Raw genomic sequence first — 14342 nt, forward strand, 5'->3', positions numbered from 1 at the left:
TGACAAGGACTCTAAAAAGTTACAGTGATAGATGATTTAATTAAAACGAACAAATGGCAACCTTACAGACAGACATATGGTGGCAGATTCTTTCTTTCAAAAAATATGTTCACCACTCAAAGGACTAGAAATCCGTTTTGGCTGTAGGGAGAAATTTCCAGTTAACTTAAATGTGGTCACAGTCCTGAATATTCGTTGGGAGGACTGACACTGAAGCTGAAACTCCAATACTTTGGCCACCTGATGCGAAGAACTGACTCATTTGAAAAGACCCTGATGCTGGGCAAGATTGAAGGAGGGAGAAGGGGATGACAGAGGATGAGATGGTTGGATGGCATCACTGACTCAATGGACATGAGTTTGAGTAAACTCCAGGAGTGGATATGGACAGGGAGGCCTGGCATGCTGCAGTCCATGGGGGTCGCAAAGAGTTGGACACAACTGAGCAACTGAACTGAACTAAATGTCGCAGTTTTATTATTAGAGGTGTTGGGAGCAGACATGAGAGGGTAGGCCAGGAATATGAGAAAGCTAATTAAAATATACTTCAACATGTGAATGAGACAGAGGTCTTGTGGCTTATCTCTGTGAGTGCGCTCAAGCAGAAGACATCCTGAAGCCGCATCACGGTAGCTGCCTGAGGTGTCAATATGCTAACTGTTGAAGGCACCAGGATACAGGTGGATGTGATTACTGGCTGTGAGATACTGGGAGGGGGAATACTCGATTATTTTCAAACAATTACAGATTATAAAATGTGGTTATTTAACTTAAAAAACAGACAAAAGACAGTTTCATAACAGCCTGATCATTTCTAAAAAGTGTTTTTCCCCTCAGCAACGAAAAGATCCTTTATATATGCATATATAATATTCTGTTTTAAGTAAAATACTTTAGGAATATCTTATTTAAGATTAACTGAGCTCAAGGATTTCATCACAAAATGATGATTCTTGTATAGCAGTAACTGAACTAATACATGTAAATCACTCAATAATGTATTACAGCAATAGCTTTGATGATATAGTGTAAAATTACTCAAATAATCTTTTGAAAATTTGTAACAAACCATGCTGATTTCCCACTCACCTTCTCAGCCCACAGTTTCAATATATGGTCAAATACTAGCAGCTAAAAACAGACTGGCTCTAATCTGGACACAGAGAAATCATCCTCCCATTACAGGGTTTTCTTATACGTAGGGTAAGATTTACCCAATCAGAAGAATCTGACTAAAAAGGAGTAAAACAGTCATATGTGAGTGAGAATCACTCAAACGCTTAGAAAACTGAGGCCCTGGAGTAACGTTGCTTCTTCTGCAGTTCTGAGCACAGGAGAGGGGTCTCACTGCGCCTCCATTCCCATGCCACAGCCCACACCCACTGCCGGGCAGCTGTTCCTGGATCCCAGCTCCTACTGGAACACCATGTTCAGCCTGTGTCCCCAGCAGATGCACAGCTGCTGGGAGAGCTGCGGAGCTAATGTGCACTGCCGTCTTGGAGGCCTTGTCTATGCATGGTGAGTGTGCAAGAAATGCTGGCTGTCATTCACTGCAACTGCCGAATAGGAGAGACGTATCGCATGAATGATGAAATTCTACCCTTTGATCCTAATTCCTTTGGGACCTAGGTCTTCCTCAGTCACCAGGAACTGCATGGCTGAATACAGCTGCTACATCCTTACAGGTCCGCATACTCCAACACTCTGGCTTACAGACTCCTCCCATACATCCTCATCTCCTATCACCAGAACCACTTCTGCCATTTGTCACTATTCCTACAACACAAGAAGGGCACTAATCCCACTTCTGTCAGCTAACAGAAGTGTGCAGATAACAGCGTATTCTGCTGAACTGGGCTTCAGACTCCTCTCTGTGAAGTGAGCAGGAGGCAAAAGGTAGTACTAGCTACTTCTCAGGACTTCGTGAGGGTTAATGTCCTTATCAGAGCAATGAGCAAGAGATACTCAGGGACTGTAAGTGCTCATGTGAAAGTGACATAAATTGTTTGAGCCCAGAGCTGCAGCTGAGGACTTTGGGTCTTTTTCCCTTCAAACTACATAAATTTCCTTAGAATGGATATCTCTGAAAAATTAATAAAAATCCAGGAGCACTCCATCTTACCCATACTTCTCAGGTTCCCTGGACAGCAGTTCAAATACATGTGGTGACTATAAAAGACTTAAGGCTAATTCTGTTTTGCTCCATTTCTTCTTGAAAGTTAATTAAACACTTAGAAAAACTGAACTAGAGAACAAAACATGCCATCAACCAGGTTGAAAAAAAATCTCATTACTGAAGGACCCTAATGTTGCCTGAGGCCAAGGAAGCAGCAAGGGGAGCACACCTAAAAAGACCATACGAGATGTGTCCTTGGTCCTTAGGTCTATGACAGGGTTGGCAATATAAACATGGTCCTTGTCCTAAGAAGTTCAGTCTAGCGAGGAGACATATGTCAACAGTCATCCCAATACAGTGTGATAAGTGACAGAAGCCAGAGCAGAGTGCTCTATGAATGAACACAGAGAATAAAGAAATTAACTTCCATCAGTAACACCATTTCAGGACAGTGGACATCTGAGCTAGGTCGTAAGAGTAAGGAGGCACTTTATAAGTGAGAGAGGAAAAGGACAATCTGGGCAGGTGCAGAGGCCCTTAGCATCAGGGGCTGGAGGGATGGCAGCAAAGCCTGCACGATGGTGAGCATGGGGAATGAAGAGCCACACAGCTCAGATGGGGCCTCACTGTGCACGGTTCTGGTGCCGTGCTCACAGGTCTAAACATCCCATCTACACGCACTGAGAAGCCAGCACCATCCTCACATGAACACGGAGCACTGGAGGACAGGCTCCATATGTGAAGAGGGAAACCACATGAGGAGGCTGTGCCACAGCTCAGATGCAAGAGGTCAGACTGCTGCCCAAGGAAGCACAAGGAAACACTAAGGAAGCTCTGTACCTGCAGATAAGTCAGGGGTCAGGGCACTAGGGTTCTAGAGACCTGGTGAGAAACTAGAGGTCCAACATGCAAACCACAGGTTCTGCAGGTCATTCACCATTGATCAAATATTTACAGAGGCTCTATTATCATTCACTAGGGATGTGAAGGAGTGAACTGGAGAGAGACGGTCTCTGTCCTCTCTGCAAATGTGAGGACAATGCGGTGGCAGGCATCAGTGAGCAGGAAGAGAGACCAGCAAGACAGCTCTGGACTGTGACGGCTGCTAGAGAGGAAACACACAGATCAGTGTGACTTTCAAGGAGGCAGAGAGTGCACTCAGCCTGTGAGGGCGTCTGAGGAGGCCTCGGACGCCCTTCAGCTGAGGACTGAGGACACAAGAGAAGAACCATAACTGAGAGGGTGAGTGAACACAGCATTCGTAAGCAGGGTTTACGATGTCAGCAAGAAACTTAATAATGACGCACCAGAGGTGCAGCCACACTTGAGAAGAGATTCAAGATCACTCTGATGCGATAATCAGGAATGACAATCTACACCGTGAGATCCTGCCTCTGAAGAAATCCAAGATGGCTCTACTCTTATCAAACGTCTCATCCCTCAGGGATCAAAATGTTGGGGGGTATTCTACCTGCATTCTAGGGTGGATTGTATGTATGGCACAAGACACTTCAAGGAGAGATTTTCATAGTTTGGAGTATATAATCGTCTAACAGAAATTAAGACTTTAAAAATCTTTCACATGCCTCCTATTTAGCGTTCTTACTTCAACAATATGAACATGCAGTATTTCAGAATGCTAGGTTACTTTTACTCCTCACTCAGTTGTGACTGACAATTGTTTTAGGAACTTCTTCTTTCCAGGGATTGGTTTACCACTGGATTTTAAAATACACAAGTTTTTAGTACAGTAGTTTAGTATACAAGTTTCAGTACAGTACTGACTTTAGAGCTCAACATTGACAACACTGAGCTTTCTTATAAAATCCATCTCAAATTTAAAATATTAAACAGCATAAAATATATAAAATAGTGTACATTAAATTTAGAGCAAATTTTAGTGGAAATGCACTTAAAACGTGTACCTGTATACATTTTACCTACACAAAACACGACTTGTACAAAAATAAGGAAAATCCTATTAAATGAATACTTAGTCACATGAATTGTACTTTCTGCAGAGCATTTTAAGACTAGAAGGAATCTTACCATGTCTAATTGGCCCCTTTTCTCTTTATAAAATGAAGAATAAAGAAATCTAGCAATGTCTATTTGACTTATGCAGTCATATGAAAAATGAGTGAAAGAATGCACGCATGCTAAGTCGCTTCCGTCATGTCTGACTCTTTGTGACCCTATGGACTGTAGCCCATCAGTTTCCTCTGTCCATGGGATTCCCCAGGGAATAATATTGGAGTGCGTTGCCATGCTCTCCTCAAGGGGATCTTCCCAACCCAGGGACTGAACTTTCATCTCTTATGTTTCCTGCATTGGCAGGTGGGTTCTTTCCCACCAGCACCACCTGGGAAGCGCTAAGTGAAAGAATATGAACCACCAAAAATAAAGGGGCTTTGAAAAATGATTAATGTTTATGATTTTCTATGTAGAGGATCATATCATCTGCAAACAGTGAGAGTTTTACTTCTTTTCCAATCTGGATTCCTTTTACTTCTTTTTCTTCTCTGATTGCTTGTGGCTAGGACTTCCAAAACTGTTGAACAGTAGTGATGAGTAGTGAGTATGGGTCTTGCTCCTGATTTTACAGAAAATGCTTTCAATTTTTTGCCATTGAGGATAATATTTGCAGTGGGTGTGTCATATATAGCTTTTATTATGCTGAGGTAAGTTCCTTCTATGCTTGCTTTCTGGAGAGTTTTTATCATAAATGGGTGTTGAATTCTGTCAAAGGCTTTCTCTGCATCTATTGAGATAATCATACAGTTTTTATCTTTTAACTTGTTAATATGGTGCATAACATTGACTGATTTGCAAATGTTGGAAGATTCCTTGCATCCCTGGAATAAAGGCCACTTGGTCACGATGTATGATCTTTTTAATATGTTGTTGGATTCTGTTTGCTAAAATTTTGTTGAGGATTTTTGCATCTATGTTCATCAGTGATATTGGCCTGTAGCTATCTTTTTTTGTGGCATCTTAGTTTAGTTCTGGTGATGGTGGCCTCATAGAATGAGTTGGGAGTTTGCCTTCCTCTGCAATTTTCCAGAAGAGTCTGAGTAGGATAGACACTAACTCTTCTACTAGAGCTAATCAGTGAATATAGTAAAGTTGCAGGATATAAAATTAATACATAGAAATCCCTTGCATTCTTATATACTAACAATGAAAAAACAAAGAGAAATTAGGAAACAATCCCATTCACCATTGCAAACAGAAAGAATAAAATACTTAAGAATAAATTTACCTAAAGAAACAACTCACTGGAAAAGAGGCTGATGCTAGGAGGGATTGGGGGTGGGAGGAGACGGGGACGACAGAGAATGAGATGGCTGAATGGCATCACCGACTCGATGGACATGAGTTTGAGTGAACTCCGGGAGTTGGTGATGGACAGGGAGGCCTGGTGTGCTGTGATTCATGGGGTCACAAAGAGTCAGACACGACTGAATGACTGGACTGAACTGAACTGAACTGAAAGAAACAAAGGGCTTCCCTTGCGGCTCAGCTGGTAAAGAATTTGCCTGCAATGCGGGAGACCTGGGTTTAATCCCTTCCCTGGGTTGGGAAGATCTCCTGGAGAAGGGAAAGGCTACCTACTCCAGTATTCTGGCCTGGAGAATTCCATAGATTGTATAGTCCATGGGGTTGCAAAGAGTCGGACATGACTGAGAGACTTTCACTTCACTTCAAAGAAACAAAAGACCTATATATAGAAAACTATAAAACACTGATGAAAGAAACCAAAGGTAACACATATTGATGGGAGAAACATATCATGTTCGTGAATTGAAAGAATCAATATAGTGAAAATGAGTATATTACCCAAAGTAATCTATAAATTCAATGCAATCCCTATCAAGCTGCCAACGGTATTTTTCACAGAACTAGAACAAATAATTTCACAATTTTTATGGAAACACAAAAAACCTTGAATAGCCAAAGCAATCTTGAGAAAGAAGAATGGAACTGGAGGAATCAACCTGCCTGACTTCAGACTATACTACAAAGCTACAGTGATCAAGACAGTATGGTACTGGCACAAGGACAGAAATATAGATCAATGGAACAAAATAGAAAGCCCAGAGATAAATCTACGCACCTATCAACACCTTATTTTTGACAAAGGAGGCAAAATATACAATGTACAAAAAACAATCTCTTTAACAAGTGGTGCTGGGAAAACTGGTTAACCACATGTAAAAGAATGAAACTACAGCACTTTCTGAAACTCCAATACTTTGTCTACCTCATGCGAAGAGTTGACTCACTGGAAAAGACTCTGATGCTGGGAAGGATTGGGGGCGGGAGGAGAAGGGGATGACAGAGAATGAGATGGCTGGATGGCATCACCGACTCGATGGACATGAGTTTGGGTGAACTCCGGGAGTTGGTGATGGACAGGGAGGCCTGGCGTGCTGTGATTCATGGGGTTGCAAAGAGTCGGACACGACTGAGTGACTGAATTGAACTGAACTGAACAGCACTTTCTAACACCATACACAAAAATAAACTCAAAATGGATTAAAGAGGTAAATGAAACCAGAAAGTATAAAACTCTTAGAGGAAAACATAGGCAGACTACTCCCTGACACAAATCACAGCAAGATCCTCTATGATTCACCTCCTGGAGCAATGGAAATAAAAACAAACAAATGGGACTTAAATAAACTTATAAGCTTTTGCACAATGAAGGAAACTATAAGCAAGGTGAAAAGGCATACTTCAGAATGGGAGAAAATAATAGCAAATGAAACAACTGACAAAGAATTAACCTCCAAAATATATATGCAGCTCATGCAGCTCAATATCAGAAAAATGAACAACCCAGTCAAAAAGTGAGCCAAAGAACTAAACAGATATTTCTCCAAAGACATTCTGATGGCTAATAAACACATGAAAAGATGCTCAACATCACTCATTATTCAGTTCAGTCGCTCCCCATGAATCACTCATTATTAGAGAAATGCAAATTAAGACCACAATGAGGTATCACCTCACACTGGTCAGAATGGCCACCAACAAAAAGTCTACAAACAATAAATGCTGGAGAGGGTATGGAAAAAAGGGAACCGGAACCCTCTTACACTGTTGGTGGGAATGCAAACTGGTACAGCCACTATGGAGAACAGTGTGGAGGTTCCCTAAAAAACTGGAAACAGAACTGCCATACGACTCAGCAAACCCACTGCTGGGCAGACACACTAAGGAAACCAGAACTGAAAGAGACACATGTACCCCAATGTTCATTGCAGCACTGTTTATAATAGCCAGGACATGGGAGCAACCTAGATGTCCACTGGCAGACAAATGGACAAGGAAGTTGTGGTACATATACACAGTGGCATACTGAATATTACTCAGCTATAAAAAGGAACACATTTGAGTCAGTGAATGAGGTGGATGAAATGAGGTAGATGAAACTGGAGTCTATTATACAGAATGAAGTAAATCAGAAAGAGAAACACCAATACAGTATATTAACACATATACATGGAATTTAGAAAGATGGTAACAACAATCCTATATGCAAGGCAGCAAAAGAGACACAGATGTAAAGAACAGACTTTTGGACTATGTGAAGAAGGTGAGAGTGGGATGATTTGAGTGAATAGCATTGAAACATGTGTATTACCTTATGTAAAATAGATGACCAGTGCAAGTTCAATGCAGGAAGCGGGCACTCAAAGTCAGTGCTCTGGGACAACCCAGAGGGATGGGGTGGGGAGGGAGGTTCGGGGAGGCGGGGACAAACATGCACCTGTGGCTGATTCATGTCGCTATATGGCAAAAACCAACGCAATATTGTAAAGTAATTATCCTCCAATTAAAATTAATTAATTAAAAAGGTCAATGTTGATATAAATATTTTAGATATACTATAAATTAAAAATGAGTTATTTGCTTAAGAAAAAGATTTTTTTCAAAAGAAAGATTATCTTTAAACAGCATACTTCTCTGACACATCAAGTTTTTCCTACTACAGTAAAGAGCTAAACCTCTTCTGTGAAACAAAGTGCCTCCTGGAGAATGAGGCTGGGGCTCACCACACACTCTACATGGAGACAGTAGTGTCAGAGCAGCTAGGAACACACCACACCAGTCAACTGACTTTCTAGTCTGAACACAATTTTATCTCATCTCTGACATTCCTATGCCACTCCTCTCTTTTCTCATTTCCATATTACTTCACACCTAAACTTAAATGACACCACTCCTCCTCCCATCCTGTCCCCATCTGTGTGCATGTGTGAGGCAGACACACATACTCGCACACACGTTCCTTCATAAGCCTCCTTGTTCCTCAACACCAAATTCTATTCTGACTCACACGCCCTTTTCCCCTGCTGCTCAGGAGCCTGAATCTGAGTGCACACGAGGAATCTCCTCCAAGGACTCTAGACAGTCACCTTCCAGGACAGTGCGCTAAAGGTGACTGTCCTTGCAGGGAGACAGCAATAACTGCCAAGGGTGCTGGTGCCAGGCTGGAGAGCACGTGGGACAGAAACGCAGCCATCAGAAATGCTGACAGCACTGTTCTGTGGGAACCACTAAGCTAAGCCTCAGTTTACTGATCTGCAAAGTGGGCATCACAGGGCTGTTCATGGAGACTAAGTGAAGCAAGCAAGAGTGGCCACTTTGCAGCTGTGGGAGTAAATAATTGAGGAAGCAGCAGGGCTTAAAGTCTGAGGAATTGATAATTTCATTTAACGATAACAAAATCAGGGACGGATGCTCAAAAACTACTTAGACAGCACTGAACTAAAGCACACTGCCATTAATATAATTTCCTTTCTCAACCAAAATAATTTACACTTGAAATTGCCAAGTTCAATTCTCCCCTCCCCACTGCACTTGCTCACCAGCCACACCAGCCAATTGAGACCAGGCTGTGGTGGGGTAGGGGGTTCACTGGCACGAGGGCATGGCTGTCTCATCCTTCATATGACCTGCTGCACTGAATGTATGGCACTGAAAGGACAGTCCCTCCATCTACACTTGCATCCCAGAGTATCAACTGCTTAGGAGACACTGGACTATGTGCTCATTTTCTAGGGTATCAAATTGCCTCTGAGACAGAGTAACAGCAGCCAATCCAAATCCGATCATTTGGAGAACAAACTTCAAGGGTCTCATTCATTGTTTTAGAAGGAAATCATTGCATTATGAAAAGGGATTAGAATGAAAATGAGTTTGCCTCCTAAATATATAGATGAATTAAGGCCTTGTGCTCTGCAGAGCAGCCAGGTCCTAATACAATTACAACACTTGGAAATTGATTATAGGTTTAACATTTTAATCAACTGCCAACTGAGTGTATAAGTTTAACATAATTAAAGTACTTTTGGTCTATCAAATCATCATCAACACTGAGCTCAAATATTCTGACACTAATATTTTACCCTAATTTTATATATACACATGCACATACACACAGATATATGGTTGATCGAAACATCACTGATAATCCGTAATCAACCTGTTGAATCAGGTTATTACTTTGAAAATTCCAGTTGATATGCACTAACTCATAGATATAGAAGAAAGACTGTCTGATTCTTAAATTGTGTATTTTGAGATCTTCAGGAAAAATACCAAATTAGCGCAGAGTATTTTATTAGTGTGGACTTAGCACTCCTGAGACTAGGTTAAAGGTTAAAATGACTAACATACAAGCATGAACTAATATGCATAAAAATTTTCTCTAATTTCAAGAAAACTGCATACATCAAAGAGGAAGGGGAAATCTACCTGGACCCTGTAAAACTTTATTCCTAAAACCTGTGTTGACAGGCCATGCATGAGTATAAAATCTGTAATGAAACAGTACAGAACGTTCACATCAGGATTTCCACAGGTTTCACAGCCTGCCTTCTCAAGACTCCCTGTTAAATAAGCTCTTCTGTGTATAATGAATGGAGAGCATTCCAAGACCTCAATGACAGACATAAAACTTCTCATATTTACTAGAAATATCTAGGTCATAATGTTTCCAAAAGTCAACAATGCCTTCCACCAGAAAATTTCTGATACTCTAAAAAAACACAGACACAATGCATAAATTATTTCAGTTCAACAAACATTTCCAGAGTGTTTCCTGTGTGCACACACTACAGTGAGTCATTAACAGGAAGATGACTTAAAGCACAGTCATTTATCTCAAGAAGTGTCCAGCCCGGCTGTGGAGAAAGAGCTCAAAGACATAAGAACTCCCAGGGAGCATGAGAAGTGCAAGGGAGTACAGGACACAGAGGAAGTGAAGGGTGGAGGGCGATGACACATGAGCAGGGTTTAGACGGGTCAACAGGAGATCACCAAGAAGACAAGGCAGGGAGAGAACTCCAGACAGAAAGCATGAAGTATTATACTGGGGTCCCAGACATACAGCAAGCACAGCATATTCAGAAACTAAGTAATTCTGACTGGATAGCATAAAAATGCAACAAAGGGAGAGTTGAAAAGAGTAGGTGTAATGCCGTGAAGGCCTCACAGGCAACACAATGGAGTTTCATTTCACCCTCCAGGCAATCAGAGTCACATTAAACAGGAAGCAAATTGCCTGTGTCAAGATGCCAGGTGTCCAGGGGTCAGAAGGGCCAGCCGAGCTGAAAGTGGCAACTCGCCCTTACTCCCCTCTGCGTCCGTGCAGCCAAGAGGCCGACAAGGGTATTTTGCTCCCCTGCTCCATGTCCTCCCAAGACAGCACCAGTATAGTCAGATGACAGGCAGTGCAGGCGGGGGGCTTCCTCACTGCAAACACGTCATGGCCCGGGCTGCTGGGAGGGCAAGAGGGGAGGCAAGTGCCTCAGCCGAGACTCTTGGAGTTGAGGCGCTGGATGATGAGGGCAGGTGCACATGAATAGCCATGGGCAGAGCACCTGAGTCCTCACTGTCCCCTTCAGAAAACCAGAGTGCAGCACCCAAGTCCTGTGCAGGTAGGGCGGCCTGCCAGGGAAAGCAGCCTCGGCTCAGGCCTGGGCCTGGAGTCAGACCCCTCAAGTCAGATCTGTGATCTGCAGAAATCACTCCCAGACACAGTGGAAGCTGAACTGGATGGATTCACAGTGATGAGGCCAGCAGGCAGCTACTGGAATACTCCAGGTTGCACATGTGGACTGAACTCTTGATAAACACTTTCATCCACAGAGGACACGGAGTGAATCCAGGAAGGGCTGATAAACTGGGAGAAAAGGGGTAGGGGGGTCAAGAGACAAGACCAGTTCAGCTGGCAATGAGGAATGAGTTCGAAGGACAGAGCTGCATCGGGGTGATTTCCAAGATGGAAAGATAGCAGGTTATCATGAGGACAAAGGTATGTTCAGACTTCCCTTGTGGCTCAGCTGGTAAAGAATCTGCCTGCAATGCAGGAGACCTGGGTTCAATCCCTAGGTTGGGAAGATATCCTAGAGAAAGGAAAGGCTACCCACTCCAGTATTCTGGCCTGGAGAATTCCACAGACTGTATAGTCCATGGGGTTGCAAAAAGTTGGAAACAACCCGAGTGACTTTCACTTTCAAAGGTATGTTCAGGTATGCAGAGTGCTGAGGTAGAGGAGGGTCAATGATACACAGCCGGAGCTGCTTTTCATCAAACAAATCAGTCGAGATGATGGCAGATGACAGTGTCAATGAGCTCAAGAGTAGCAGAAGTGGATGGTGTGGGGTTTTGTTACAAGTGTGAGGAGTCCTGATTAAGATGCAGCAGACCTAGAACATCACCCATCCACCCAGTCTGGAGACCTGCAGCCATGAGGGCAGAGCAGCCTCGCACAGAGGAGGCAGAGAAAGCACTGCCTCGGGGAGCAGGAGTCCTCAGAGGAGACTGAGGTTCAGAGGAGATCTTTCTAAACATGGAACACAGTTTCTAGAAAGAAGGATAGAAAAAGCTGAGAAGAGATCAGCAAAGTAAGGAACCAGAGCAGGAGATGATCAAACTGGACAGAACCAGTATCTATAAAGACCCAGACATCAGGTGCTGCTAGAGGTGACAGTGGGACATAAAGGCAAAACCCTGACCCAAGGTCCCCAACCTTTACCAGGGCCTGGCCAGTCTCTGCAGGCATCAAAGCCACTAATGGTCCCAAACACTCGTGTTCTTTTACTCCATTTCTGAGATGTCTCTTTAAACAGACTTTTACTTAAAAAATCTCTGACAACTTGTTTGGCCAAACAAAGTTTTCATCAAGAGTAAAAAGGAAACACAACTGTTTATGCTCAATGGAATAGAAAAAATATTTAATAATACTGTTCTTTAATTCAGAAATGACTCCTAAAAACATCTGTGTTGGGAGGACTCTACAAACTCATTTACTTGACCCTAACTTCACAGGACTCTACTTGCACTCTGAAAATAACAGGAGACTCTCTGAAGAAGACTATCTCAATTCCAACAAGCTGGGGAAGAGAATTACCAAAAGTGATCTTTCTAGTAAATCTATTATTCACCAAACCTTAATTGAGGCTGTCTTTTGGGTGTGTCCTCAGACCCTCTGTCCTCTAGTCCTCTCCAGGAGGAAAAGCTAGCCCATGAGACGTGTTTATATTTATTCTTCAAACAACATTCAGTTCACCCTTTCCACCCTGTTAAAGACTTTCCCCTTGGGTCCAATTCTATAAATTCCTAGAAAAACAGACATAACTTTTCATTAGCTTATCAAAAAAAGACAAATTACAAGCAGAATCCTGGTTAGACACAAAGAACAATGCTTGGAGCTCTCATTCACAATATATTAACAAAACAGATCCATTCAGGGTGATTTACGAAGGGTGATCTGGCTCAGACACCCGAATCTTCTGTATTAGCACAGCTAAGGAGTCTCACTTTAATACAAGTTAGTATTGTCCTTCTTCCCTTACACATCTCATATGTGTCTCTCCCCAAGCTGTGTGTTTTAAACTAGTGTCTCAGATAAACTCCATACTTTAGTCACAAAAGAAATGATAACCACCACTGATCATATACTAAGCTCTTACTATGTGCCAGGTGCTTTACCGAGACCTCAAAAATCTTCACAACTGTGTCTGTGGGATGTAAAATATGGCAATTCACCTTGTAAATAAACTAGAGTGATTCTCTCTGGACTCCACACATAGTATTTTTAACTTATAGACAATGATAAATAATAAAATAGCTAACATGAGACTCTGAATTATCTTAATGTTAATTCAAATCTCCTGCATTAAATATCTAATCACATCTACTATATAAGTTAAATTACCAGAAGTGCAGCTTCCTTTCTGAGTCCATATCCCTTCCTCAAAGACACACTAACATGCTTTAAAATGGACAAAAGAGAGGCAGAAAGAGTTTAAAAAAAAAATCAAGTTATATGGGAAACTGATTCAACCAGTTCAGCAATATTTATTTTCCATTTGTAAGGAAGCTTTATGAAAATCTGTTTTATCACATGGATTCACATGGTAACATTTTAAGGAACAGATTTCATTTTGCCTAAGTTGCTTCTTTTCTGAATAATTTTCAGCACTCATCAGAAGGATAGAGATAAATACTTTAAATAACATGATGGGCAATGTTGGAAATCAGGTCTGTCTTTCACAATGCCTGAAACAGGGAGCAGCAGCACTCACCTCCTTTGCACTCTTGATTTTGGTCAGAAACGTATGCAGCTCCATCGTCTCTGCAAACAGTGCACGACATACTGCCTGGTAATGATTTGGTGCCTCTGCTTCAGTCGGGAGATGAGCAGCACACAACTACAGAAGAGGAAAACAATGGTGCCTGCTTATTATCTGTGGTTTTAAGGTACCTGAAATACAAACACAGTAGTGCCCATTTTCATATCACACAGCAAGGCAACCCCACGATTCCCAGGACCCAAAGCTGAATGCACAACAAGACCACCAGGGAAGTCCACACAATTAAGAGGGACGACCACTTACAGAGTACTGATCATAACTCAGGTATTTTAATAGCTACCATTCATTATTTACCACACCAGGTCCTATATTTGACATATTATATACACAGCATAACATCATTTACTCTTCCATATAGCCTGAATTAGCACCATTTTACAGCATCGAAACTGAGGCTTCAGAGGAAGCTAGTGACTTGTCCATGGTCATAAAGTTAATGTAAGGGAGGAGGATTCGACAGTCATATTTGATTCTGAAGCCCAAGCTCATTCCAAAACATGCGGAGTTGTATAATTTGGTAACAAGAATGCCAAGAAGACGTGGACCACTGGGAA

At 42.1% G+C, this 14342-nt stretch overlaps 1 protein-coding gene across 4 annotated transcripts in view; it reads right to left on the reverse strand.

Annotated features, from left to right (window-relative positions):
* The window catches only part of SPIRE1 (spire type actin nucleation factor 1), a 161091-nt gene that overhangs the window by 54597 nt on the left and 92152 nt on the right, over positions 1–14342 (reverse strand). For all 4 annotated transcript variants that reach the window (XM_055417239.2, XM_055417237.2, XM_088833440.1 and 1 more), the window contains one exon: positions 13720–13845. In XM_055417239.2, the coding sequence (XP_055273214.1) occupies positions 13720–13845 (126 nt within the window). The remainder of the gene's footprint in view (positions 1–13719; positions 13846–14342) is intronic.

Source organism: Moschus berezovskii, chromosome 28 (assembly GCF_049115385.1).
Source record: "Moschus berezovskii isolate FMDL1 chromosome 28, NW_MosBer_1.0, whole genome shotgun sequence".
In the NCBI taxonomy this organism is placed as follows: Eukaryota; Metazoa; Chordata; class Mammalia; order Artiodactyla; family Moschidae; genus Moschus; species Moschus berezovskii.